This window comes from Tenrec ecaudatus, chromosome 1, assembly GCF_050624435.1.
Source record: "Tenrec ecaudatus isolate mTenEca1 chromosome 1, mTenEca1.hap1, whole genome shotgun sequence".
Lineage (NCBI taxonomy): Eukaryota > Metazoa > Chordata > Mammalia > Afrosoricida > Tenrecidae > Tenrec > Tenrec ecaudatus.
The window spans coordinates 166,587,141-166,613,487 of NC_134530.1; the positions used below are offsets into that span (position 1 = coordinate 166,587,141).

Below are 26,347 nucleotides of genomic sequence, written 5' to 3' on the forward strand. Positions count from 1 at the left end.
GAGAGAGAGAGAGATTGGGAGAGAGAGAGATTGGGAGAGGAGAGAGGTAGAATTGTCTCTGTGGTTTTTCCAAGACTGCTAACTCTTTACGGGCGCAGAAAGCCTCAACTTTCTCCCGTGGGCATGCAGAGCAGGGAGGAAATAGATTTGAGGAGGTTTCCTGGAGATGGTGCCTGGGAGCTTGGCTATTGAGAGCAGGGCTGAGGCTGGGGAGGGGAGAGGGACAAAGCAGGTCTGTTGGGTGGAGTCAAGCTTAGGCCTGGCCTTATCTCCTTTCATTGTCTTGATATCCTTATCATCCTTTCCATCTTCCTCTGTCTTCATCCTTCCCTCAAAACCTCAGTAGTCTTCATGGCTGGAGCTCCGTGCTCTCTGGGAGTGGGGAGGTGGCATCCATACCGATGTGACTTGTTAGTATGCAAAGGACACATAGAGAGAGCTGGTAAGTAGAGGGCACCCAGTCACAGGCCGAGATGGGTGGCCAAGGTGGGTAAACCAGAAAGGATCTAGCATCTTAGGCACGTGGGAGAGCAGGTGCAAAGTATATCGTCACAGGCAGATTAACAAGGATGACATAAACCTGGCCGGAGACGGCTGTAAGGAGTAGCAACACACAATCAACTACACAGCAAACCTCACACAGAAATGGGAGGATGCCCAGGGCAGACATAGGTGGATAGGTCAGGTCGGGGACATATGCGGTTAAGGATGGACTCAGGTGGGTCCTCAGAACTGTGACGGGCTCTGAGCAGGCTAACCCCTTGATCCTGCTGAGTTGAGGAGGGCTACATTTCATCCAGCAGGCGCTACAAGACGGCCTAGTGGCGCAGTGGTTACAGTGCCCGGCAACGAACCGATAATTCCCACTAGCCACTGGGAGAGGTGGGGAGAGGAGAGACACACGAGTTATAATCCACAGAAACCCTGGTTTCGACGTCTATATGAGGATGCTAAGAGCCGAAACCAACTGGTGGCAGTGGGTGTATGCAGGTTCGGGCTATGCCCTACTTCTAAGACCCATTGGTTGCTAGAGATGACCAGGCCCCAGGCTGGCAGGGCTTGAGGAGCAACTCCTGGGAAATCCGCTCCTTGTAATGCCAACGCAGGTCACATTTCAGCCCTCAGATGGTTTATTGTTAGGCCGCAGCCCAGCTTCCTTCTGGCTTGCAATCCAGTTTCGCAGTTTCCTGGCTTTCTTGAGGGTTCTTCATGCTCCGTTCAAACCCACTCAGGAGCTTCCGCTCATTTCAGACTCCTTCCCCTTTCATCGGTTTTCCTCAGTCCTCCACCTTCCCAGAGTCCCTCTCACTCCCGACAGCACTTGCAGTCTCTAAGAGCACCACAGCTCCCATAAGTCATAGCGCGCTAGCTGCTGCCCTGAGGAACTTCAAAGACCGAAATGCTCTCCTGCCACTCTCCGTAGCTACCGCGGTGCCCTATGGGGCTTGTAGTCATCTGGGGACTTGTCGGGCGACCCCGGCAAACTACTTATCCCAGAGTCCTCGCGTCAGAGGCGGGATTCCCCCTGGCCTTTCTGCGCGCTCCTTAATCGTCCCTCGGACTCCATCTCCCGCTGTGCTTTGCGCTGAGCTCTCGGTGGCGGACTATGTCCGCGGTCGACGTGTTTTCTGGGAATTGTAGTTCTCATATTAGTGAGGCGACGAGGAGGCGGAGTGACTCGGCGGCCATTAGCTGTGTGTAGTTGCCCGCGACTAGGAGCCTAAGTGACGAGGGAGTCCTTATTCGGTGGAACGCAACCGTAGCCATGGGTTCCTACTGGGGCCAGCCCTAGGGTCCGGAGCAGACGTGTTCTGGTTCCGGTTCCGCGCCCTGCCGAGTGGCGGGGCCCACTAGGCCGCTGGGCATCCCCGGTCTCAAGTAGGCCTCATCTGCCGGCAAGGGCGCACCAAAGGCGGGAGGCGCCATGTCGCTGGTTGCTTACGCCAGCAGCGATGAGAGTGAGCCAGATGAGGCCGAGCCGGAGCCAGAGGAAGAGGAGGCGGCGACCCCCACACCTGGGCCCACTGTAGGGGGCTTGTTCGCTTCTCTCCCTGCACCCAAGGGTCCGGCCTTGCTGCCCCCGCCTCCCCAGATGCTGGCCCCAGCCTTTCCTCCGCCGCTGTTGCTGCCCCCACCCACGGGAGACCCCCGGCTTCAGCCTCCTCCACCTCTGCCCTTCGGCCTGGGCGGCTTCCCCCCACCTCCGGGCGTGAGCCCAGCAGAGGCGGCGGGAGTTGGGGAGGGACTGGGATTGGGGCTGCCCTCGCCCCGAGGCCCTGGCCTTAGTTTGCCCCCACCTATGGGTGGTGCCGGGCCCCCCCTGGGGCTTCCCAAGCCAAAGAAGAGGACAGAACCCGTGAAGATCGCGGCACCGGAGCTGCACAAGGGGGATGTGAGTATTTGGGGAGGGTACCCCCCAAACTGTTCATCGGGTTTGGACATGTAGGAGGGACTTGTGGAGATTACAGGACTCCTCATAAGCACGTCCGTTGGCCCAAAACCTCAAAGCGAGTAATTGGACGGAAGGCTGTCAACTTTGGGGAGTTAGGATACTTGTCCCGAAGCTGGGCTGCCACAAATCCTTACCCCCGGGAATGCCAGGCCCAGACTGGGGGCACGCGTTCCAGCATCTGCACCCTAGGACAGCGCTCTTGCCTCTACCTGGAAAGGGAACAGTGCAATTTGAAAAAGTGACCCCAGATAGGACTCCTGGGCCTTTGCTGAACATGTAGGACCAACTTTTGCTGTTCCCTCGGAGCTAGAGCCCTGCAAAACCAGAGCGGAATAATGGTATCCAGAAGGATCGGGTCTAGAGGCAAACGCTTGGAAATCTTGGATTCTTGAGGAAGGGTAGGGAAGAGACTGTTGAGAACACAGGTCTTTTGCCAGAGGGGAGCCCTTCAGGACACCCGAAGGTAGTGTGTGACTTTTACAGATGAGTGGTAGGCACCCAGTGGGTGGGTCACGCCTTCTTTACGTGGCAGAGGACAGTGAAGACTGAGGCTGGGTCAAGTCCAGATGGATGCCCCAGGCTCACCACGTAGACTCACGCCATCAAGCCGACACGTCAGTTGCGATGCTGGAGGGCTACTTGAAGAACTGAGAGAAAGCTCGTGAGGCGTCTGATACTTAGAGACGGAAGAGCCCCATCAGACCCCTTTTTGATTGGGAGCTTGGAGGTTTCTCCGGGCAGTTCGTGCCTCTTTCCTCTCATGGACCCATCTCTGGATCACCCTGTTTTAAAATTGTGAATTAAGTACAGGTTTACAGAGCGCAGCAGCAGTTCTCTCTGCCACAATTCTAATACATTTTGTTCCATGGTATTGGTTCCGATCCCCACAACGTAACATCTCTTACTCCAGTTCCTCTCTATGCTTCTTGTTTCCATTCCTCCTGTTTTTCTGACCCTTGTGGACATTGTCCTGGGGTCACTGCTGCCTTGCTGATCACGGCTACGGCCGGTAATGATTCTGCCCTGTGCGGACCTCCTTAGTGTTACTGTCCCCCTTACGGACTTGTCTGTGGTTTAATTTAAAATGCAGCCATGGGGAGGAGTTCAGTTCCAGGCCTGAAACGTGTCTAAGCACCATGGTCTCAAGGCCAGAGCATCTTGGGTATGGGGTTGTGGGGTCCACATGTCTCTAGCTGACCACTGAAGTCCCCCGAGACCCTGGCCCTTTGCCTCCAAGCCGAGCAACTAATTCCCTCAAGGTGTTTGGTTATGTCTAAGAAGTTTTCATAACTTTGCCTTCTGCATGCTCCACTACATTCATGGAAATGTTTGCCGCAACAGTAAATAAACGTACACAAATATCCCTTTGGACCGACAGATATTCATGGGTACATGCCCACTTGCCCGCATTCATCCAGCCCAGGGCGTTCACCATGACTGCAGCATTGTGTGGATCACAGCATCTGCCACGGTTGCCGTTCCTCACAAGCCCCCCCACCCCCCAGTGGCTTCCCCTGCCTCCATCATTCTTTGCTGCCCTCCCTCACTGAATATTGCTTTTCCCTTCACCCAAGGTAGCCCGTGCCCTCCTCGGCTCACCTTTGAAACCCCTTAGAGAGAAGCTAACTCTCCTTTGTTTTTCTTTTTTGTTAAGTGTATAAGAGAGCTTTATACCAAGAGTAATTGTATATTAAGGAAATATCTCAGCCCAGTCCAGATCAAGTCCATAAGTCAGATATTAGGCCATATGTCCCATATCAGTCTATAAGTTCCTCTTCTGACTCAAACAACACATGCAACAACACCGACTGCAGGAAGATCACAGGCCAGTGAGTGGAAAGTCTTGTGGATCCCGTGGCTGTGGAAGCATCTCAGTGCTGGTGTGGGTCTCCACGTGACTCCTCAAGCTCCAGGGCTCTGGCTCCATCAGCATGGCTCCATGTGGCTTGTCAACAGGAATGTCTTGCAGAGAGAGAATGTGTCCCACCTCCAGGGAGGAAGATCGGAGTTCCCAGAATCCTCAGAAGGCCATGCCCATACAGAAGCCTCATTGGCATGATTGACAGGCTAGAGTTTGCAAGTTGACAGGCCAAACTTTTATTTTTTGTGTTCATTTTATTGAGGGCTCTTGCAACTCCTATGACAATCCATGCATGAATTTTAACCGGCATATTTGTACATATGTTGGTATTTTCTAGACAGTTACTTTCCATTGAGCCCTTGGTATCAGCTCCTCTCCCCCCTCACCCTCATGAGCCCTTCATAGATTATAAATTATTATTATTTTCATAACACACCGACTGTTCTCTCCCTTTCCCGTAGTTTCTGTTTTTCTTCCCCCTGGAGGGGGTGTGTGGTTGTGTGTTGATCATTATGATCAGTTCCACCCCCCCATCCTGCCCCCCTTCTCCCTACCTCTCTGGTATTCCTATTTCCCTTGCTTTTCTTAAGTGTGCCAGCGTCCTAGGGGCTGTTGGCAGTTTTTACACTCGCTGTCCCCTGCGTGTTCTCTCCCAGCGACCCTCATGAACCTCATTCAAATCTCTCCTGCTGAGGATCCTCGAGCCAGTTTCTTTCAGTGGCAGCCTACGGTCACTCGCTAGGAGCTCCAGTGACTCAGTTGTTAACATGCTCAGCTGTCATCCCCAAAGGCGGAGGTTCGAGACCACCAGTTGCTCTGTGGGCTTCCATATAGGGCAGTTCTACTGTGTCCTTCAGGGTCACAATAAGTCAGAATTGACTAGGTGGCAGTACAAAAGCCAAAGTCAAACTCGTTGCCATCAAGTCAATTCTGACTCACGGTGACCCAAATGGACTGGGTAGAACTGCCCCCATGGGTTTCTGAAACTGTTAACGCTTTTCTTTGTTTTAGACCATTTTATTGGGGGTTCATACAGCTCTTACCACAATCCATCCATCCATTGTGTCAAGTACATGTGTACATTTGTTGCCATAATTTTCTAAATATTTTCTTTCTACTTGAGCCCTTGGTAACAGCTCCTCATTTTCCTCCCTCCCCCCCTCACTCTCTCACCCTTGATAATTTATAAATTATTTTTTCATATCTTACATTGACCGACGTCTCCCTTTACCCACTATTCCTGTTATCTGTCCCCCAAGGGACAGACATGTAGATCACTGTGCTCAGTTCCTCCTTTCTCCCCTAGCTTCCCCTTCCCCTCCAACTGTTAACTCTTTATGGGAATAGAAAGCCTCATCTTTCTCCCAGGGCATGCCTGGTGATTTCGAGCTGCTGGACTTGTGGTGAGCAGCCCGATGTGTAGCCACCATGCCCCCAGGGCTCAGTAGGTTAGAATGATCTCCACTCTCCATGGCCCCTTCTTTTTATTCCACTCGGTAGCGCATTCCACTGCCTACATGCTATTTATTTTGTCTCTCTCGTCGCTAGTGTACACGCTCAGGCAGCGCACTGCGCTATTGTGGTGGGTCAGGCGTGCTCGCAAGTGTGAAGCAGGGTCGCAAGTGCTTTCTGACTTACCAACTGGGTGGAGAACGCTCTTTTTGTGGAAGGAGGCTCTAGGGGCTCTCTCACGCAGCTTTCTTCCCTACCACCTCTTCCTGCTTTTGCAACTAACTCCGGAATCTCTAAATCTAGGATCCCAAACAGCCGGCTATTGCTTCATCAAAACCTAGCTTGACCTTGGTTTATGCTGTGACAGAGGAAGGTCTGCAAGTGACACAGGAAAAAAGCTGATTTCCTTGACCACCTCTTTATGCTCGTCTCCACTCCCCCCTCCCCCTCCTGTACACGTTACCCCCGGTCTGACTGAGGTGCTGTGGGGAAGATGGCCGTGCCATGAGCCAGCCTCCCTCGCTCCACAGTGACATTGGGAAGGCTCCTTCCAGCTCGTAGTAGTAGAAGAAGCTGGCAGGGACTGTGGAAGCATCCGCAGAACTTGGCTGAGGTGGAGGAGAGCTCCTGTCTGCGCCCTTCTTTTGTCAGTGGAAGCCACTAATTCCTGAGGTGAGCAGTGACATGGGTGATGTGGACAAACCCAAACCCTAGCCCTCAGGGGGTTGTGCATCTCGGAGGGTTATGTTGAAGTCGGCCTCTTTGTGTTCTCATTCCTGGCGAAGGGTAGTCCGAAGACTGTTTGCGATGGTCAGAGGATGGTCATGAAGGTGTGCTCCCTCCAGGATGGAGCCATTCTGGCCCCAGCCCTGCGTCCTCCACTGTCAGCTCTTGGTGGAGGCTTGGAGGAATAGATGCCATTTCCTTGGTTTCCCGTTGGAGTTTGGTGCTGACGTAGAAGACAAGAAACACTGAATTCTTTCTTTTTTAAAAAATTTCATTCACTCAATCTTGAACTGCTTCTCTGTGCTACGTGCTGAGAGTGCGGTAGGGAGCGTGATAGGCAGGCCGTGCTGAAGAGGAGCTTGTGGTCTACTGGGGCAACAGACAAGGCAAGTTAGAGAGGAAGCATGATGAAGTCAGACCCTACCACAGTGTTAGTGCTGGGAGGCCGGGGAGGCTTCCAGGAAGGGAGATGGCTAACAGATAGCGATCAGAGGAGGAGGAAGCCTTGGAGAGCGTGGGGTCGGGAGCAGCACAGAAGGCAGCGGGAACAGTATGTCCTCGTGCCTGGAGGTGAGTGAGTGAACATGCTTTTGCCAAACCTCCAATGAGCAAGCTAGAGTCGCTGGAGTATAAGGGGGAAGTGGTGGGAGATGGGGCTGAAGGGAAGCAGTGGCCAGGTGGTAATGGACCTTAGATGCTGAGCTTGGTCCTTGGTTCTGGGGGAATGAGGAACCCATCAGGCTCTTGGCTTGGAGCACCTGAGAAGGCTTGTAGGAGGCATGGCTGGCAGGGAGGATGGTAGTCCAGGTGAGGCAGGGGCAGGAGAACGGAGAAGCCTGGCGCTGCACGCTGTACAGAAGGGATCAGAGGCTGTGGGCGGCAGCAGTCAAGGGTGACCTTGTCTTGGCTCAGGCAGCTGGGAGGGTGATGTTTTGTTGTGCACTGTCAAGTGGGTTCTGACTCAGCAGCCCGCTGGTGGGAGTGAACAGCACCCTTGGATTCCTAGGCTGTCATCTTTATGGGGATTCAGATCGCAGTCTGACCTCACCAACCTTGGGGGGAGAAAGCCTCGACACACACTCTGTTTCCACCAAGATGCAGCCGTGGAAACCCGAGGGGCAGGTGGGCCTTGTCCTAGAGGGGCGCCATGCAACCGTTGCCACAGAAACCGGACAGGCCGGACTCTTCTGGGACAGATGGCCAGATCTCCTCTCCGCTGGTGGATGTGAACCACTGCCCTTTTGGTTTGCAGCCATTTAGGCTAGCGTGCGAGGGCCCCAGCCACGCAACACCAGACCGCCTTGCCGGGAAGGTGATGGTGCCCGTGACTTAGGAAATGAGGAGGCGGTGCAGCTAGGGTGTGTGTTAGGATGGAGAACAAGGGATATATCATTGCTGATGTCAAGTGGATCTCGCCTGAAAGCAAAGACTACCAGAAAGATGTTCCCTTGTGTTTTATTGACTGTGCCAGGCATTCTTCCGTGGATCCTTACGAACTAAAGATAGCCTCGAGAAGATCAGGATTCCCAAACCCGTCACCGCGCTCAGGCGGAAGTTGTGCCTGGATCAAGCGAGGCAGTCGTACAACAAAGTCAGGGCATACCCTCATCAGGAAAGGTGTGTGTCAGGGTGTGTCCTCTCACCATACTTACTGAACAAGTACTCACAGAAGCTGGCTTACGTGAAGAAGAGTGTGGCATCAGGATTGGAGGAAGGCTGCAGTGTGCAGATGACATAACCTGGCTTGCTGAAGGTGAGGAGGACTTGAAGCACTTGTTGATGAAGATCCAAGGTGGATTATATAGCTCAATGTAAAGAAGACCAAAACCTCAGAACTGGACCAGTAGGTAACGTGATAAATGGAGGGAAGATCAAAGTTGTCAGGGATTTTGTCTTGCTCGCATCCACACAGCATGCCCATGGAAGCGGCAGTCCAGAGCCCAAAGATAAGTTGCATTAGGTAAGTTTGCTGCACAAGACCTCTAGAGTATTGAAAAGCAAGGGTGTTACTCTGAGGTCTAAGGTGTGCCTGACCCAAGTTATGGTATTTTCAATGGCCTCACATGCATGTGAAAGTTGGACATTGAATAAGGAAGACTAGGCTTCCGGCCCTGCGCGTGGAGTGGCGAGGTCGCCGGACGCTGGACGGTCACCATGAAGTTCAAACCGTTCGTGACCTCGGACCGCAGCAAGAACCGCAAATGCCACTTCAATGCGCCCTCGCATGTGCGTAGAAAGATCATGTCGTCCCCACTCTCCAAGGAGCTGCGGCAGAAGTATAACATGCGCTCCATGCCCATCCGCAAGGACGATGAGGTCTAGGTGGTTCGAGGGCACTACAAAGGCCAGCAAATCGGCAAGGTGGTCCAGGTGTACAGAAAAGAGTACTTCATCTGCATCAAGCGAGTGCAGCATGAGAAAGCCAATGGCACCACTGTCCATGTGGGCATTCACCCGAGCAAGGTGGTCATCACCAGGCTGAAGTTAGACAAAGATCGGAAAAAAATTCTTGAACGCAAAGCCAAATCTCGACAGGTTGGGAAAGAGAAAGGCAAATACAAGGAAGAGCTCATTGAGAAAATGCAGGAATGAACACAGGCTGCCGTGGAACACAGCTGCGTGGTAGATGTCTGGCCGGATGCGTGTTTCTTGGGAACTTTCCTCAAAATGCGTCTGGAACATTTCATTTCCCTCTTGTTCAGTGATGGGTGTGTGGCTTTGTAACTCTGCCTTTGCCATTTCAGTTAATTTTATGAGTAAAAATTTGGAATGTTTCCTCACTGCAAGTGGTGTTTTCAGTGTTTGTAAATAAAATCCATCTATCAAGTAAAAATAAAAAAGAATAAGGAAGACTAAAGAAGAATCGATGTGTTTGAATTGTGCTGGAGAAGAATATTGAAAGTACCATGGACTGCTAGAAGGACAAACATCCGTCTTGGAAGAAGTTAGACCAGAGTGCTCCTTAGAGGCAAGGATTGCGAGACTTTGCCTTCCATACTGTGGACGGGTTGTCAGGAGAGCCATCCCTCTCCTGAGAGGGTCAACGTGTGGTAAAGTGAAGGGGGGTGGCGAAGGAGGGGAAGGCTCCCGAGGAGATGGACTGACACATGGACACACTTGTGTGGGTGGCACAGGACCCGGCAGCGTTGCGTTGTGTGGGTCAGAACTGATTCTGGGCCCCTAACAACAACAACAGAAGGCAACTCAAGCTAGTTGAAAGGATTATGTGTCAAATACGGGGAGGCTTCCAGAAGTCGGTAGAAAGTAGAATAAAAACCTTCTGGCATATTTTCCATGAACTCTTTGACGTCACAGAGGTGCCTCAGAAAGGGCCTAGAAGCAGACATGGAGAGCTGTCACCTCTGCTCACTGACTCTTCTTCTGTCTGCAGACCAGCTTCCTCTGCCTTTGTTGCAGGTGGCAGATCTGCTGCTGCTTGGATTTTCTTTCTGTCCTTGTAGTTCCTGGGAGCCCTGGTGGTGTGGTGGCATCTGAGCTTGTCACCAGCCTCAGAGTCCGCAATTCGGAGCCATCAGTTGGTCCATGAGAGAGAGGTGAGGATCTCTGCTCCCGTGTAGAGTTACAGCCTTCAGCCCACAGGGCAGTTCTGCTCTGTCCCAGAGGATTGCTGTGAGTCAGCATGGACTCAGCTGAAGTGAGTGTGATGTTGGAGGAGAAGATTGAAAGGAGCAAACATCCGCCTTGGGAGAGGCGCAGCTAGGATGGTGAGACTTTGTCGCACCTAATTTGGACGTGCTGGGAGAGATCAGTCCCTGGGAAGGACGTGCTTGGCAAAGTGGAGGAGCAGAGACAGAGGTAGGCCTTGGGCGAGATGGATGGACTCCGTGGCTGCGGCAGCGGGCTCAAACAAGAACCATGGTGAGGAGGGTGCTGGCCTAGGCTGGGTTTGGTTCTGTCGTCCCTGGGCTCACTCTGAGTCAGAACCGTCTCCCCGGCACTCACCCGCAGCCAGTTCCTGAGTGGGGGTGCAGGTGGTCGACCTGCTGGACTGCTCCCTGAAATGGCGAGCTTCCCATCCAGAAGCACCTGGGAAGGAAGTCCTGGTGATCGCCTTCTTAGCGGAGGTTGAAAACCGTGTGGAGCCCGGTGCTACCCTCATGCCGGAAGGGCTCCTGAGGTGGCATCGACTTGGTAACAATTGGTTTAGAGATCAGCCCAGTTGGAATGACCATCTTAGTCCAAATTCCAGTGTTCTAGGAGGGCTTTGGTTCGGCTCAGGTCGTGCAGCCAGCTGCCGCCAGGGAGGGCGGACTAAGATAGTGTCTCTTTCAGAACCCAGTTCAGTCAGTGTTTGATGTCTGTGCGGTGTTAGAAATGGCCCTTAGAAGGGATCAGCATGGCCTCCTTTCCTCTCTGTACCCTGGTGCTCTGGCCCCTAGCTCTCGAAAACCAAAATTCTGTTTGCTAGAAGTGTTCTGTTACACAGTGTTAAGGCTGAAGCAGAAAGAGTGCTTGCAGCAGATGCAGTGGATTTAGCCCAAGGAGAAGTAACGAGGGGCCACGGGCCTCCTGTCTGGCTCTGTGCTGGGCTCTTGGGTAGCTCTGGAGTCTAAGTAGCTCCCTCAGCTGACAGAAGGAGAAACAGGAGTTAGAGAACAGATTTTCCTCAAGTCACAGCCTCGGTGTAACAGAAGTTGTGTTTGCACCTTGCTGTGTGTGTGTGTGTGTGTGTGTGTGTGTGTGTGTGTGTGTGTGTCTAGTATAAGGTCTACTGACAAAGTAGACGAGCCAAGGGCCACAGGGAACCCAAAGAAGACAGTGATAAAATGAGGAATGCAAACATGGGCGAGAAATGACCCCCTAACTGAAGGGCAGCTGGAAACAGAAGGTACTTGAGACCGAAGAATTAACATTTTAAAAAGTTGATGAATCTAGTTAATTGGGATAATAGCAGAGAGGAGTAGAGTCAGTGATTCGCGCTCAGAGCCCTGGGGCAGGCATCGGGGTGGGTGGGGTGGGTATCTGTCCGGGCCTTTCGTTTCCTCCTTGGCTCCTGGCCTGGCAACTGGAGATTGCTTTTTGGAGAGGGAGACTCAGCACCAGAGCCTGGAAAGATAAGAAAGAGGAAGGCTGCCGTGGGGAATGAGGCTCGGACAGCTCTGCAGATCCCATTGGACTTGGCTTAATGGAAACTGTCTGTTTCTGTTCTTGCTCAGCAGAGGGGGGTAGGGGGCAGGTGTCTTGTCACTCTTGGCAGCTGGAGCACAAAAGACAGTAGTGGTCTCTGAGGCTCAGGTTGTTGTGAGAGCAAGCAGTGTGCCTTCTGGCCCAGCATGCTGTCTCCCAGCCAGGTGTGCACTGTGGCTTCCACCTCTCTGTGACGTACTCAAATCTCCGGTCAGGTCACTGGTGCCTAGAGACACTCCAGCGATGACACCCCAACTTTTGTTTGTTTAATCATTTTATTGGGGACTCATACAGCTCTTATCACAATCCATACATACACCCATTGTGTCAAGCACATTTGTACATTTATTGCCATCATTCTCAAAACATTTGCTTTCTACTTGATCTCTTGTAGCAGCACCTCATTTTCTCCCCTCCCTCTCTTCCCCCTCAGGAACCCTTGATAATTTATAAATGATTATTTTGTCCAGCCCCAACTTTTTAATAGGCTCTCGCACCTCTTACCATCAAGGAAGTCCCCCTGGTGCCTACATTAAGTCTTGTATGCTAAAGACTAAGTCTGTTTACCACTAGCCCGGTTCTTTTGTGTGTGTGAAACTAGGCACAACAAGACCTCCATCCCTGATCAATTTCTCGGTGTTGAGTTTAATGGTTGTGTACTTCCCATTGGGGCTCCGTCTTCACCGTTGTTTCATCATCCTTATTTTACACTGCCCGCCGTCCCTCCTTGTTCTTCTCCGCAGAGTTAGACTTTGTCTGCTTGATCTCAGGCCAACAAGTCTTTCACAGAGTGCAGTGCTCAGGGCAAACCTTCTTTATTAGTTGTTTCACTTAAAGATGATTTCATGGGATCATTTCTGGGCAAAGGATTCAGAGTTTCCCCTGGTCTCAATGGATTCAGCGAATCTCGTTTCAAAGAAAGTGAAGCCCTGTTGTACATTTTTTCTCTTGGATCAGGGTCTATCGGTTGGGCCTCTGATCAGAAGGTTCAAGGTGGCCGGACACCATCCATTTCTCCTGGTCTCTTGGGTCTCCTCTGTTCTTGATAGAAGCGGATTTTCCTTTCAAATCCCTCAAGACAAGCTGTGCCCCTGGGCCTGCCCCACTGGTGGGAGAGGCTGACTAGCTGCTATTGTTAACACTCATCTTTTTAGCGTTTTGATCGCTCCTGTTTTCCACTGCTGTGATTTGAGCTTCATGTGATTCTCTGAAGTGTTCGGTTCATTCCCCGCTGAGCTTTCCTTCCGCGTCCTCTTGTTTTCCAGTCAGGCCCAAAGTGCTCTGAGCGCCATCTAACCTCTCCCTAGGGGGCCAGTGAGTACCATGTTTCCAACCTCTTCTGGAATGGCGTTGGCTAAAGTTAATGCAAAGGATAAAAGACCGGTCCTCAGCCTATTTCCCCATCCTCCCAGTGCCCTCGGACTTCCTCTGTGCCCGTGGGTGGCTTCCAGGGCATCTCCGCCCTACTCGTCAGCTCTGAGAGGGGAAGATGGATTTCGACTTGGCAAGGGCCTCGAGAGCCTGCATTTGGGGCTTCTTATTTCAGTGTTCTGTTTTAGTTGTTACTAGATGCTATCTCGTCCGTTCCAACTCATAGCCACCCTGTGTCCATCAGAGCACGACCCTGCCCGGTCCTGCGCCAGCCTCACCGTTACGCCTCTGCTTGACCGCTGTCAGTCCATCTCCTTGAGGGCCTGCTCTTCCCTGACAGCATGTCCACAGTAGTGAGACGAAGTCTCGCCATCTCTGCCCCTGCCAAGACACATTGATTTGTTGGTTCTTTTGGCTGTCCCAGGTACTTTCAGCATTCTTCACCAGCCCCATAATTAAAACTCCTCGGTGCTTCACTCAGCTTCCTTGTTCCAGGTCAGCTGTCACATGCATACGAGGCCCTTGGAAGTACCATGGCTTGGCTCCGGTGCACTTTAGTCCCCAAAGTAACCTCCCTGCTTTTCAGCACTTAGAGAGGTCTGTGCAGCAGATGGACCCCGTGCGATGTGTTGTTTGATCCCTTGACTGCTTCCTTCCATGAGCATTGATTGTGGAGCCAAGCAAGACAGAACCCTTGACTACCAACTGCCATCTTTTCTCCATTCACCATGATATTACCTACTGGTCCACGAAAGCCCCGTGTACCCCAGGGATGTGGTTCTGAGTGGCATGCTGGGAAGGAGTTTAGTCTTTGTGGTCAGAGGACCAGGGAGGTGCTCAGGAGCCCCCGAGGGCCTCTGCGAGTTTGGAACAGAGAGAAAAGGTAGAAAATGTGTAGGTATCTGGGACTAGAGACTTGATGGCAAGCCAGAGAGGATCATCATTCTTGAATAGTATTTAGAATTTTAGTTTGTAGACATTTTTAACAGTAGTCTCTCTTGCAGTGTGCAGACAAACACTGTAGCATAAGTATACCCACCCACTGCCATCAAGTTGATTCCAACTCACAGTGGCCTGGGCTAGGCTTTTCGAGGCTGTCAATCTTTATGGGAGCAGACAGTCTCATCTTTCTTCCAAAGAGTGGCTGGTGGGTTCGAACTGCTAACCTAGGTGGTTAGCAGCCCAGCGCTTACCCAACGGTGTCCCCAGGGCTTCTAACATACACATGCATAGACATTTCTGACTGAGACTGGGGATAGGGAGTAGACGGCTTCTTTGGGATCCCTTCATCACTAAGTGTCAGAGCTCTGACCCCAACCAGTTTGCTGATTTGTGCTTCAGGCGCTCTTGGCTGTGTCGTGGGGGCGTGGGGTGGTACCCTTAGTCTGGGCCTCCAGCTCTGTGGGTATCATCGAACCTCTTTGAGCTGCATCTCCTCTAAAATGCCTGCCTTCTAAAGGATTGAGGAGCCAGTGAGAAATTGTGCGTGATTTGTCTAGTACATCCGTTCCTTTCTTCCTCCCCCACCTTCAGTTACCAAGACAATTCCATTACCGTGTGTGTGTGTTTAATGACACCTGGAAGCAGGAATTGAACATCACCATGGTATTGAACTATAAGATAAAAAATTCATGGACAAATGGAATGGAAAGATAATTGGACTTTTCCTATGAACTTTGCGAATCCCCCTGGTACGGCCTCTGATGGCCCAGTCAAGCCAAGGGGAGAAGGCCCACAGGAGAGATGCTCTGTTGCAGAGCAGACACAGGTGCACCAGAGTCAGGATGCCGCGCGGAACAGCATGGGATATGGGGCCACAGTGAAAACAGCCAGGTGGGATTCCGCCGGGAGCAGGCTCCAAGTCCCGAGTCAGGAAGGACAATACAGCTGGACAGGCTGTAGGAGCAGGGAGAGGAGAGACGAGGGGACTTCGGTGAAGGAGAGCACAGATGCGGGAGGCGGGGGTGCTTTGTGTGACAGGCTGAACCCGCCCTGGTGCACTTTCCTGATACTAACACACATAAGTGATATGACCGACGCCCAGGTTGTACCGCTAGAGACTAATGACCAGAACGCTCCGTGAGCTGAGTGACTCAGTTTCCCCGTGGCTGTAACTCATCCAAGGACACCAACAGGGCAACTCTGGACTCTAGCACCATCTCTTACGCACAATAGGTTCTCAGTAGTTAGGATGGAAAGAGCTTTTCACAGATGGATCCCAGCGGAACTTGGGAGATGTAAGGATTAGTCAGAAAAGATGGGCAGAGGGCTTGACTCATGGAGGACCTTCAGTACCTGTCTAGTCATCTGCATTTGCTGCTGCCCAAATAGGTTCTTGATGTGGGTCGTAACTCTGTCTTTTTCTTTGTTTACTGTTTTCTTTTTAATAAAATGTTGAAGCTTTCTATTTGCATGGCTGGCATCTTTCCTGCAGGTGGAGCCACCAAGGAACTGGTGGTGTGCTCAAAGTCACCTGCGCTAGGGACAGTGCTGATGACTCAGCGGTAATGCGATGACCTCCTGTCTTGGCCCAAACCCTGCTAGTCTTCACTTTCCTGCCTTCCTCTTGGACATGAATAACTCTCTCTGGCAGACAATAAATCATGCTTGGAGAGGGATTGCATTTACTCCGATGGCTTTGACCTTGAATGCCTCAGGAGAGTAGTTAACACACCATTGTTCCCGCCGGAATTCCCCAGGCCTGTGGTTATGTAGTCTGGAGACCTGGTTTCACAAGTGAAGCTGAGATGGGTGAGATTGTGGGCCAAACCCCATTCATCTTCTGGCGGACAGATTTGTAGGAAGAAGATTGGATGAAGCTTTTTCCCACTGAGGACCAAATGGGAGGAAGTAGTCCTTTTTTTTTTTTTTTTTAAAGAGGGGTGGGGATCAAGGAAAGTGGTGGCATAGCCCTGAGGGTGGCAGAGAAGGGGCAGAAAGACCGCTGTGGGCCGGCCCTTTCTTTGTGCCTCATGTCATGAGCGTCTCCTGTCCTACACAGTGAGGTCTTATTTCTGTCTCTCTCAGTCAGACTCGGAGGAAGATGAGCCCACGAAGAAGAAAGCTGCCCTTCAGGTAAGCCTGGTGACCTCGGAAGCCCTTCTACCCTGCCTCGTCTCCTGGGAGCTGACTTCCCAGCTAGGCTTACATCTGCCGTGGCCTTTGAGGCTGACTTATGTAGGTTTGGTGGTTCCCCTGTGTTACCTTGAGCCCTCTCCTGGCGGCCTGGCTGTGGCCGCGGCAGAGGGGAAGTCGGACTTGATTCAGACCGGTACACGGATTCTCTAAGGAAGGGATCGAGAATGGATTTGGTCAGAATGATGCTGGAGATCCACCTATTTTAAAATTATCCGTCTTAAATTTTTTTTTATTAAAAAATAAAATAAAATTATCCGTCTTCTCCCTGCCTCCAGTTCACCTGGAAAATAAAGCCCTGAATAGCACACGCTCTGTGATAGGTCCTGTTATGCTGGAGGCGTAGCGTCACATCATCACCCCCATTTTATGTGTGAGAAACAGGTGCAGAGAAGGGGGGCCCTTGTCCCTGGCTAGACAATTAGTGGTGGTGGAGCTGGGAGTCAGGCCCAGGCCGGCTGATGCTTCTCCATAACCAGGGCCGGAAGTTCTCACTGAGTGGTGCTGTCGACAGCGCCCTGGTCCCCTCTCCTCCCCCTTGTCCCAGGGCCTCTCTTCCTGTTGTGCTCACAGGGCCCTATGCTTCCTGACCTGCTCTTGGCCATATGGCTCAGGGTGCAACAGGCATGGCCTGCGTCTGTGAGGGCTTGTGGCCCAGTGGGCTCTGCTGGAGCGCCCTTTCCCCCAGCTGTCTGTATTGCTTCTTTTCAAGTTGATTAAAGAGCTTTGCTGAGGATGGCACTGTCCCCTGCGACTTGCTTCTCACTGACCTGGGCCCAGGGCCCTGCAGTGGGTCATGAAGGCAGCCTCCTGGAAGACTTGGGTGGGCTGAGACTGAAGGCTGTCAGTCTTGTTCCTCTTGCCCAAGTGGCTTCCTGGAGGAGGTGGACTCGCAGCAGAAGTGCTCGGGGGTAAGGAGCAGGCAGGCAGTCCTGCAGCCTGGCGGGAGCACAGGCAGAGGACTCGGCACGCCAGGGATCTGTCCATGACCCCAGGTGGTACAGCCCTGTGTGGCACAGGCAGGGGGCAGCCCCGCTCTGGGTGCAGCACTCTTTCTGGGCAGTTCTTGGCTGAGAGGGCTGGAGTGCTCGTGACTCCAGGACTGTGGCCTCATCCCACTGTCCATTTTCATACCGGCAACTCTCTTAGCCTCACAGTTAGGCAGAGCTGGTCCCTGAGCATCCAGAAGGTTCCATCAGAGATTGTACAGGCCGCACAAACTCTGGAAGAGTGGCTAGGTTCACTGCTCTTGACAGAAAGCCGGCTACCCCCGCTGCGGAGCCTTCTTGGTGGGAGAGGACTTTTGGAGCATTTCCGAGTGTTTCCTTTAGATGGGCAGCACCTCGCCCTTGATGCTGGGGGGCCGCCCGGAGGAAGGAGAGTGCTGCACGTGAGCGGGCGATCCCACAGGAGGAAGGACCCGGGAGCTTCTCCCCCAATCCCACTGAGCTGCCTGGGGTTGAGTCCTGCCCTTCCAGACAGGCTCCGGGGAGGGAGGGCGGTCCATGAAGAGCATCGTTATCACCAAAAATGGAACTGAGGGGAGGGGCGCTTGTGAAGGAGGGCTGGGGCGCTGGACTGGGAAGGCATCTCATGCTGGGAGACGGCCAGGCCTGCGGGTGGGGCTAAGCTAGGAGGTTTTAACTCAGAACTCCTCGCCTTGGTTCTTGCCTTTGATGATGCTAACCTGTCACCTCACATCTCCCTCGTCGTCTTTCTTCCCTCTGCCCCTGCCTGGGCCACCAGGGATCCGGCGAGGGGACTGGTTTGTCTGCCTTGCTCCCCCAACCTAAAAACCTGGCTGTGAAAGAGACTAACAGGTTGCTCCTGCCCCACGCCTTCTCGCGGAAGCCCTCCGACGGCTCCTCTGACAGTGCGCCCTCCAGGCTGGCTCCGAAGCCCAAGCCCTCCTCTCTAGCCCCTGTCGTCGGCACCACAACCACCACTCCGTCGCCCTCTGCCATCAAGGCTGCTGCCAAGAGCGCCGCCCTGCAGGTGACGAAGCAGATCACACAGGAGGACGACGACGACAGCGACGAGGAAGTAGCCCCCGAGAACTTCTTCTCCCTCCCTGACCAGGCTGAGCCGCCTGGCGTGGAGCCCTACCCTTACCCGCTCCCCCCAGTCCCCGAGGAGCTGCCGCCTGGGACGGAGCCAGAGCCCGCCTTCCAGGATGACGCAGCCAATGCCCCCCTTGAGTTCAAGATGGCAGCAGGCTCAAGTGGGGCCCCTTGGGTGCCTAAGCCTGGGGACGACTACAGCTACAGCCAGTTTTCCACCTATGGTGATGCCAATGCTGCTGGTGCTTACTATCAGGTGGGTAGGAGACACGGAGGGCAGGCTGGGCGTGTTGGATGGAGCACAGGGGTGCCGGGGAGGCTGTGCACAGTGTCGCTGGACTAGTGACACCCACCTAGCATTCTGACTTTCCTGTACTTACCAGGCCTAAAGGCATAGTGACTTTCTTTTGAGCCATGTTGAGCTGACAGACTTGTAGAACTTGGTCGTGTTGCTTTATTCTGGAGGCAGTTGTGGAAAGGAGCCCTGCTGATGGAGCAGGGCCTGCCTTGGGCTGCTAACCGCGAGGTCAGCAGTCTGAAATCAATCGCCAGCTGCTTCTCAGGAGAACAACGAGAGACGTGCAGCTTTGGGCACCCCAGGGAGCAGTTCTGTCCTGCCCTGTAGGGTCACTGTGGTCAGAATGGACTGATTGGCAGCCGAGTTTAACAAGTGGAAGAGGACTGAGCTCAAAGGGGGACAGTGAGGATAAGTGATCTAGGGCACCAACTTCTAGATAAAGAAATGCTTCCGCAGGTGGTGAATGTTGAGGAAACCGAAAGGAAGGTGTGGGTGTGGGAGCCCTGGCGGGGCAAGAAGAGAAGCTGGAAAGAGGAATGAGGGCAGGAGTCCAGTCCTGAGAAGTTGAAAGGGCTGGGCAAGTCTCTGGAGAAGAGCAGGCTGGGGTGAGAGAGGGGTTCTGAGCCAGGCTGGGCATGTGTCCTGGGTGTGTGGGTCAGGGGACATCATGGAGTGTCTCAGAGGCCACAGCTGTAAAATGAGAGGATTGCATTGCTTACCATGGGCCTGGGACATAGCAGTGATCCATTGAGGATGATTACAACTTTTTATTCAAAGGTTACTGGAAGAGATCATTAGATTTGTTATGTGTGGCCACAGAGAGTATAGAATGGCAGGTTTGCAAATTGAATTTTAAGAAATTTCCCAGCATTCGAAGGCTCCCCGGATGGAGAAGGCTCCCCTGAGTTATAGGGGACTCAGTATCACTGCTCTCCGTCTGAACTGGACAGCTGCCCACCTGGGCTCCTAGCGCTCCTGCGACTCTTAAGGGTCAGTGTCAATATACTCCTCCAGCTTAGACGTCAGCAGCGAGGGTGGCCTCTGAGAGGACCTTGTTCTAGCTGAAGACTTGGAAAAACAATTGGGCTTTCAACATCTTTCTTTCCTGCAAAAGCCAGTTGGATCTCGTAGACTGATTAGGGATAGTGCTTCTCTCCTCGAAGCTGTTGTTAGACGGAAGGAGTTAGAGCAGGGTTTCCCCTAGTGGGTGATGGCGGCATGGGCCGTGGTACGGGCTGGCCCAGTCAGTACAAAGCAGAAGCAGAGACCTACATTTCATCTGGAGTTATGAGCTACAGTGCAAACGTTTTTAATTGTCAGGGGGCTTTGGATCTTTTTTTTTCCCCTGAAAAGGCATTAGACCAAATATGTTTGGGAACCTATGAATTAAGACTAAAAATAATTTGTAAAGTTTTGACCTTGTTTCGGATGGGGTGAGGTGGTGGAAGTTATTTATAGTGAAGAACACACTGGTTTACATCCAGCAAGTGAGAATTCTGTTTGTAGGTCTAACCACCATTGAGATATGCAAATTAAATCCCTCTAAATGCAGTAGTTGCTAGGTGCCTGCAGCTGTGTGGCACGCGGTCCTGTGTGTCGGGATAACTGGCCCCACAGGGTTTCCTGGGCTTCGTCGTCGTCGCGGGAGCAGACCAAGCCCCTCTCCTGCAAGTGCTGGTCCACGTGAGCGTCCCATCTTTGAGCTGAGCACTTAACCACCCATCGCCCCATCTGCAATTCAACTGGGTCTGAATGTCTCACACTGATCGCTGGCTTCGCATATGTGACTTTGGTTTAATGATGACTGAACTTCCAGCTCACTCTACAAACGATGCCTCTTTGAGGGGCATTTCTTGGTGTTTGGGCACTGGTGTCAGAAGTAGTCAGCAAGTGTGGGCCAGTCAGAAAGTGACTCTCTGCCCCGTGGCCACGTGGGTTGGCTCCACCAGAGTCCCTGCCCTTGCCGCCCCTCCCCTGCCTTCTGAGGGCATCACCAGATTGCAAGACAATAACTGACCACCCAGACCTGGCGGTCCCCAGCTTTGTGAGCTCCACAGCACCTGGGTAGAGTCTTGTTTCAGACTCCGCTCCCAGTCCCGAGAAACAGTCCCTCCCTCTGTCGGCTGCAGAGCAGGCTGGGTGTGCTTGCTGTGGCTGCTCTCAGCCCTCCTCACCCTGGCTGGGTGCACTTTGGGGAGCCGGGCGGAGGCCTGGCGAGGACCTAGGAATTGTGCTTGGGTGACAGCCAGGGCAGCCGGCAGAGACTGAAGCTGGAGGGGTGTGGACTCTGTCTGGGGACACAGGAGGAAAGCTGCAGGCACCATTGTTTCCGAAGTCTTGAGTTAGCCCGCAGGGCCCGGCATGAACGGGTCCCTATGAGGTCTGTCTTGTGGGACCCCCTGCGCCTCTGTGAGAGGGCTTTTCTTTGGCCCTGGGCAGACCTGCCCTCGCTCCGCTGGGCCCTCAGCATGCTGTGTTCTCTCCTCCTCCACTGCAGGATTACTACAGTGGTGGCTACTACCCCGCCCAGGATCCGGCCCTGCCCCCCACCCAGGAAATTGCCCCAGATGCCTCCTTCATCGATGACGAAGCAGTAAGTTCACAGAGCACCCAGGGCCTCCTCGACCTACAGATTCCAGGGTTCATAGCTGACTAAAGGAGACTTAAGAAGGGAAAAAAATAGATAGGTAACAATAGATAGACAACTGAGAAACACCACTGAAGATGAAAGAAGTCCTTTTCGCTCCTTTACTAGATGGAGTCCAGCAGGGGGCGCTGTGGTGACCGGCCTGTCCCTAGAGAAGGTTCAGAGTCACTCGGGGAGTCACGGCCACATTCTAGGCAGCAGAGCGGAGACAAGGGGAAAGAATTCTCAAAGATCCAGAGACCCCGTCCTCCTTCACCCCACTGACCAGAATTTGGCCATATCTAGTTGCAGGGGAACCGGGAAATGCAGTCTTGTCATTGAGTGGTAGCATGCCTTGCTGAAAAGCTGGGAGGATGGACCTCCCTCACTTCACCCACCTGTCCTCTTGACGGGACTGGACTGGACTGGAGAGCGCCATGTCTGACTGTCGGCTGGCCCACACTCGGGGCATGGGGCATGCTTCCATCTCCAGGGGCCTCCCAGGCTGTGAGGAGGGAGTTGGAGAAACGGGGAGCTGTCTCTTGGCGGGGGGGTGGTGTGTGTGTGTCAAAATGTGCTTTGTTTCTACCCACCTTTTCCCAGAAGGGCGTTGGTCCCCTTGTGAATGTCTTCCTGTAATATCTCCATGGCTCGTGTGTCAGCCGCCACTGTGTGTCCCCTCCCATCCTGCTGACAAGCCCAGCGGCAGTGGACAGCACGTGCCGTGGCAAAAAGCACAGTTCCGGCAAGATTGCCGAGGAAGCTTCCCATGGGCTGCCTCTCGCTAGGTCCTGGGCCTCTGGGGGCTTCTTTAGTCAATGACCCCTCACACACATTCCCCTCCAGAGCGCCTAGGAAATTGGCCATGCCCTCAAGCCTTTTATCTGAGGCTCCTCTGTATGCGTCATTCCGGCTCTGCTGACTGGTAGCACTGAGCTAATGAGGACACAATTGTCAAAAGAACGATTTTTTGTTTTTAAGAGAAGAACTCCTAAATTTCCTTTTGCCAGAGTTTTGTCAGCAGATACAAAATAAGAACTAATTTATACCAGTGGTCCTAGTACCTCTTACTTCCCTTGCATGGAGGCCAGCAGGCCTTCGAAGGAGTGGCCTTACTCAGGCACCCAGGAAGCTAGGGGACCTGGCGGGGGCCAGCATGGAAGGGCGAGGTACCACCGAGAGAGGGATTGAGGAGGCTCTGGGACTGTGAGCCATAACTTCAGGCCCCAGACTCCAACTCCTTCCACCCAGATGGCCCACACATCTTTTCTCTTTCTTTTCCAGTTTAAGCGACTGCAGGGCAAGCGGAACCGAGGGAGGGAGGAGATCAACTTTGTGGAGATCAAAGGTGATGACCAGCTCAGTGGGGCCCAGCAGTGGATGACCAAGTCTTTGACAGAAGAGAAAACCATGAAATCGTTCAGCAAAGTAAGGGGTGCAGGTCTCGTGTGAGGGGCCATTTAGGAGACCCCAAGGCTAAGCGAGGCTTTGCCCAGCCTCACACCCCACAGCTACTCTCATAACACCTTTAGCAAACACCTGTGGCTCCCGCTGCTCCTGCTCCACCTGCGGTATCCGTGAACGGAGCCCCTAGCAAGAGCTCCCAGGCACTCTCCGCTCTCCCCATGTGGCCAAGGCAGTGTGCTTGTGGAGCTGAAGGCCTGGCGTCACTTCACAGCCTGTGACCAGGAAGCTCTCTGACAGCTCGGGGCTCCTTTACTGACCAGCTTGAAGCCACAGCTGCTCGGCCCTCACCCTGCTGTGAAGCTGGGGCCTGGCTCAGCACTTCTTGGAGGAGTGGGCCTAGAAGGGCCCCAACGCCCCAAGGTCGCTGGGTTCTACCCAGGCAGCTGTGCCTCTCCTCCGCTCCATTATTGACTGTAACTAACAAACGCTCGCACCCCTTCCATTGCCCTCGCCACACGCTCGCCTTCCAGGGGCTGGCTGGCTGCAGTCCGGGTGATGAACACCACTTCACCTGGTCTCTGAGCACAGCAAACGTGGACATTTATGAACTTGCCCGGGGGGGGGGGGGCGAGCAGGGGGAAGCCCTGGCCTGGAGCCCAGCCCCAGCAAGGCCAAGGTCAAGGATTTGAGTCCCTTCTCCTCCCCCATTTGCTTTGCTTTGTTCTCTGGCCACAGATGGCCATCCTAGCCCCAGCCGTTTGTTTTAGCTGAACGCAGGCGGTCATTCGGGACAGAGCGTAGGACTGTGGTTAGATCAGCACAGATCCGACCCATCACTGCTTACTGGAAAACCACTCAAGAGAGCAAGCTCTGCCAACTGTGGCTTGAGAAGCATCTTCACGCAGTGATAGCTGCTATGACTGCCTACTGTAGGCCCAGATGGGCGGCCGCTCTCTCGGTGTCGTGAACAAAGCCAGGAAGTGGAATTTGCTCTTTTCCTGGCTCGTTCAAGTTCTCTTTCCACCGTTGCAGTGTGTTGGGCTAGATAGATTTTGAAAGAAGAAAGATAGAATTCTTGTCTTCAAGGAGTTTGAGCAGAGTTGGGAAAGAGATCTAAGGATATTTGAGTGTAAATGATTACAGTGCAAATTGGTTACCTAAGTGCTGAGGAGACTCCAGAGATGAGTGTTGGGAGCTGGGTGGGGCTGCGTAGGAAGCTTCTAGTCTGGCAGAGCACAGAGAAACAGCAGGAGGAGAGGCCACAGCCAACCAGACGGTAACCGCACATCGCTTGCATTTGGTTGGGCTGGGGGTTCCGTGCAGTCACGGGGTGGGGGGTGGGGGGGTCATTGATGATTCTAATTCCAGGGCTCCAGGCCACTGCTAGCACTTAGAATCCGGGGAGGAGGGGCTCCAGCCAAAGGTAATTAATGGGAGAGAGCGTGGTAAGCATGAGCTTGGAGACAGGCTAGACATCTGGCCTGACCGGGGAGAAAGAGAGCTGGAGAGGGCTTAAAGTGGGAGATGGGCCAGCAGAAGAGCTGTGAGGCCCGGAGGGCGTGCTGACTGCTGGCCTGGGCACTTAGGCTTTTCCTCCCCCAGCTGCCGCGGGACGGCTGGGATCAGGTGTCCGCCATCTTGGTACTGAGGAGGTGGTAAATAGAAAATACAGGCTGACATCAAAATCTTTCCCATTTAATGGGGATATTAGCAGGCTATTTCAGGCAGCATTCTGAGCTTGGGTTTTCTTCCTCGTCTTCTTTTGAATAATGGCGTTAATAAAAATAACTTTTGTTAGTATATAGACAAACAGTTCCAAGCTGATATTTCTCCCGCGGGATTTGGGATGTAGTTGTTTTCTCACTTCCCAGCCTTGCTGTCCCTGCCACTGGCTGGGCACAAGGAGCGCCCCGGTGGCCCAGAGGTTATACCTCGGGCTGCTCACTGCAAGGCCAACAGTTTGAAACCACCTGCTCCTTGGGAGAAGGATGAGCTTTCTACTCCCTGAAGAGTTACATCCCTTCCCACCCTCCCCACAGGGCCACTCTGAATTGGCGTCCACCGTATGGCAGGGAGGGAGTCTGGTTTGATCAGGTCAGTGGGCTGCAGTTGTCCCGGGGGGTTAATGGTCCTGCTTTCTTCCCCTGCAGAAGAAAGGTGAGCAGCCAACAGGCCAGCAGCGGCGGAAACACCAGATCACGTATCTGATTCACCAGGTGAGGAGGGCTGCAGGTGTGATGCTGAGATGTGGACCTGCTGGGAACAAGCGTCCTCCCCTGGTTCTCCATGTGGCCACTAGGTGGGGGTCGGGAGGTAGTCTTTCTTCAGCATTATCCTGCCCCCTTCAGAGAAGAATCAGCACTGGCGCACTCAGACTACTACGAGAAGGGAGACTTCAGACAGTGACTTGGGTGCGCGGGATGAAAGAGGAATGGTGTCACGGGGCTCTCTAAGCAGTGGGGCTCTAGTGATCTGAACAGCGGGCTCACCAAGGTTTAGCTGAATGTGGACCTGGCTCTGTGTCCCAAGTATGGCAGAGAACAGCAGCACCAACTTCAGAATCACAGGGTCCCACCCTGTCTTTCGGCCTGAGAGGGTCCCTTAGTGTTTACTCGATGGGGTCCGGCAGCTTTCAGACACTTAGTGAGCCCGTGAACAAACAGCTTTTTGAGACCAACTGTGGGAGCCGCTGTGAGAGGTACAGACTTTCCCGTTCACACGGGGAGACTGTGTGTTTGCTAGGCAACATCGATGGCAAGTTGTGCCTCATCCTTCTCGGGAACTAATTTGTAGGAAAGAAATTCAAGTTAGGGTTGTGTTTTGTAAGCCTATCCTGCTAATCCCACTCTTCCCCTTCCCAGCAGGAATGAGCAGGCATCAGATCTTTCCTGGGAGTGTGTGTGTGGGGGGGGTGGTTGGGTCACAAAGTATCAGGCTCCGAGAGGAAAATCGCCCTAGTGCCTGGGTCCCGGAGCCTCAGAGACAGTTTCAGAGTCTCCACTGGTGTGGAGTACAGACCACCACAGACATGGCATGGTGCCCAGTGCCGACTATGGTGTGCTGGTGCAAGTCCAGTGTGGAGCTGCCCTCCTCTCCCTGCTGCTAGTCAGGTGTCCAGGCAGCTGCCCTCTGACGGCAGACCTGGTTCTCCCCGCCCACTTGGTTAACCAAGCCAGGAGTCTGAGCCGCTGGCATACCAGCTCCCCACAGAGAACTGTAGCTACCTCGGGGGCAGGGTGGCACCTGCCCATCCATGGAGGTGAGAGCGGGTGGGTCGTGAGGAGGTGACTCGCTTGCTCTCAGGGGCAGGTGGTGGGTCAGGATCTCCGCAGCTCGTGTGACCCCCGTCCCTGTCCCCTGCCCCAGGCCAAGGAGCGCGAGCTGGAGCTGAAGAACACGTGGTCAGAGAACAAGCTCAGCCGCCGCCAGACCCAAGCCAAGTACGGATTCTAGGGCCCAGATCGGATCTCTGCAGGACCACCAGCCGGCCCGGAGCCCCAGCCTTGTCTCTGGGCCCCAGCTGCTCCCAGCCTGGGATCTCTCCCCGAGGACCCAGCCCTCGCCTCTGCGAGAAGGAAGCTCTTTGATAGATTTTTTTCTTAACAAGCTAGGAAACTCGCTCCTGCTTTCTGTGTAGGAGCTTGCACAGACTCACGCGGACGCCTCAGAAGGGCCCCCAGTGGATGGGGGCTTTGCTCCCTGGTGGGGGTGGTGACATGTGGACCCCCCCACCTTCCCCTTTTTTGGTTGTTTTTGGGTTTTTTTTTTTTAAGCCAGGGATGTCTGTTGAAATAAAACCTCCAGTCTGACA

At 53.5% G+C, this 26,347-nt stretch overlaps 1 protein-coding gene and 1 pseudogene across 1 annotated transcript; both read left to right on the forward strand.

Moving 5' to 3' along the window:
• Positions 1–1,653: 1,653 nt before the first annotated feature.
• On the forward strand, positions 1,654–26,347 carry PRCC (proline rich mitotic checkpoint control factor). The gene is made up of 7 exons (XM_075563565.1): positions 1,654–2,392; positions 16,038–16,085; positions 17,892–18,461; positions 21,001–21,096; positions 22,414–22,557; positions 24,687–24,752; positions 25,903–26,347. Exons 1-7 carry the CDS (start codon positions 1,925–1,927, stop codon positions 25,987–25,989), a joined length of 1,479 nt encoding a protein of 492 aa, XP_075419680.1. The 5' UTR covers positions 1,654–1,924; the 3' UTR covers positions 25,990–26,347.
• LOC142437103 (ribosomal protein uL24-like pseudogene) lies at positions 8,631–9,173 on the forward strand (annotated as a pseudogene).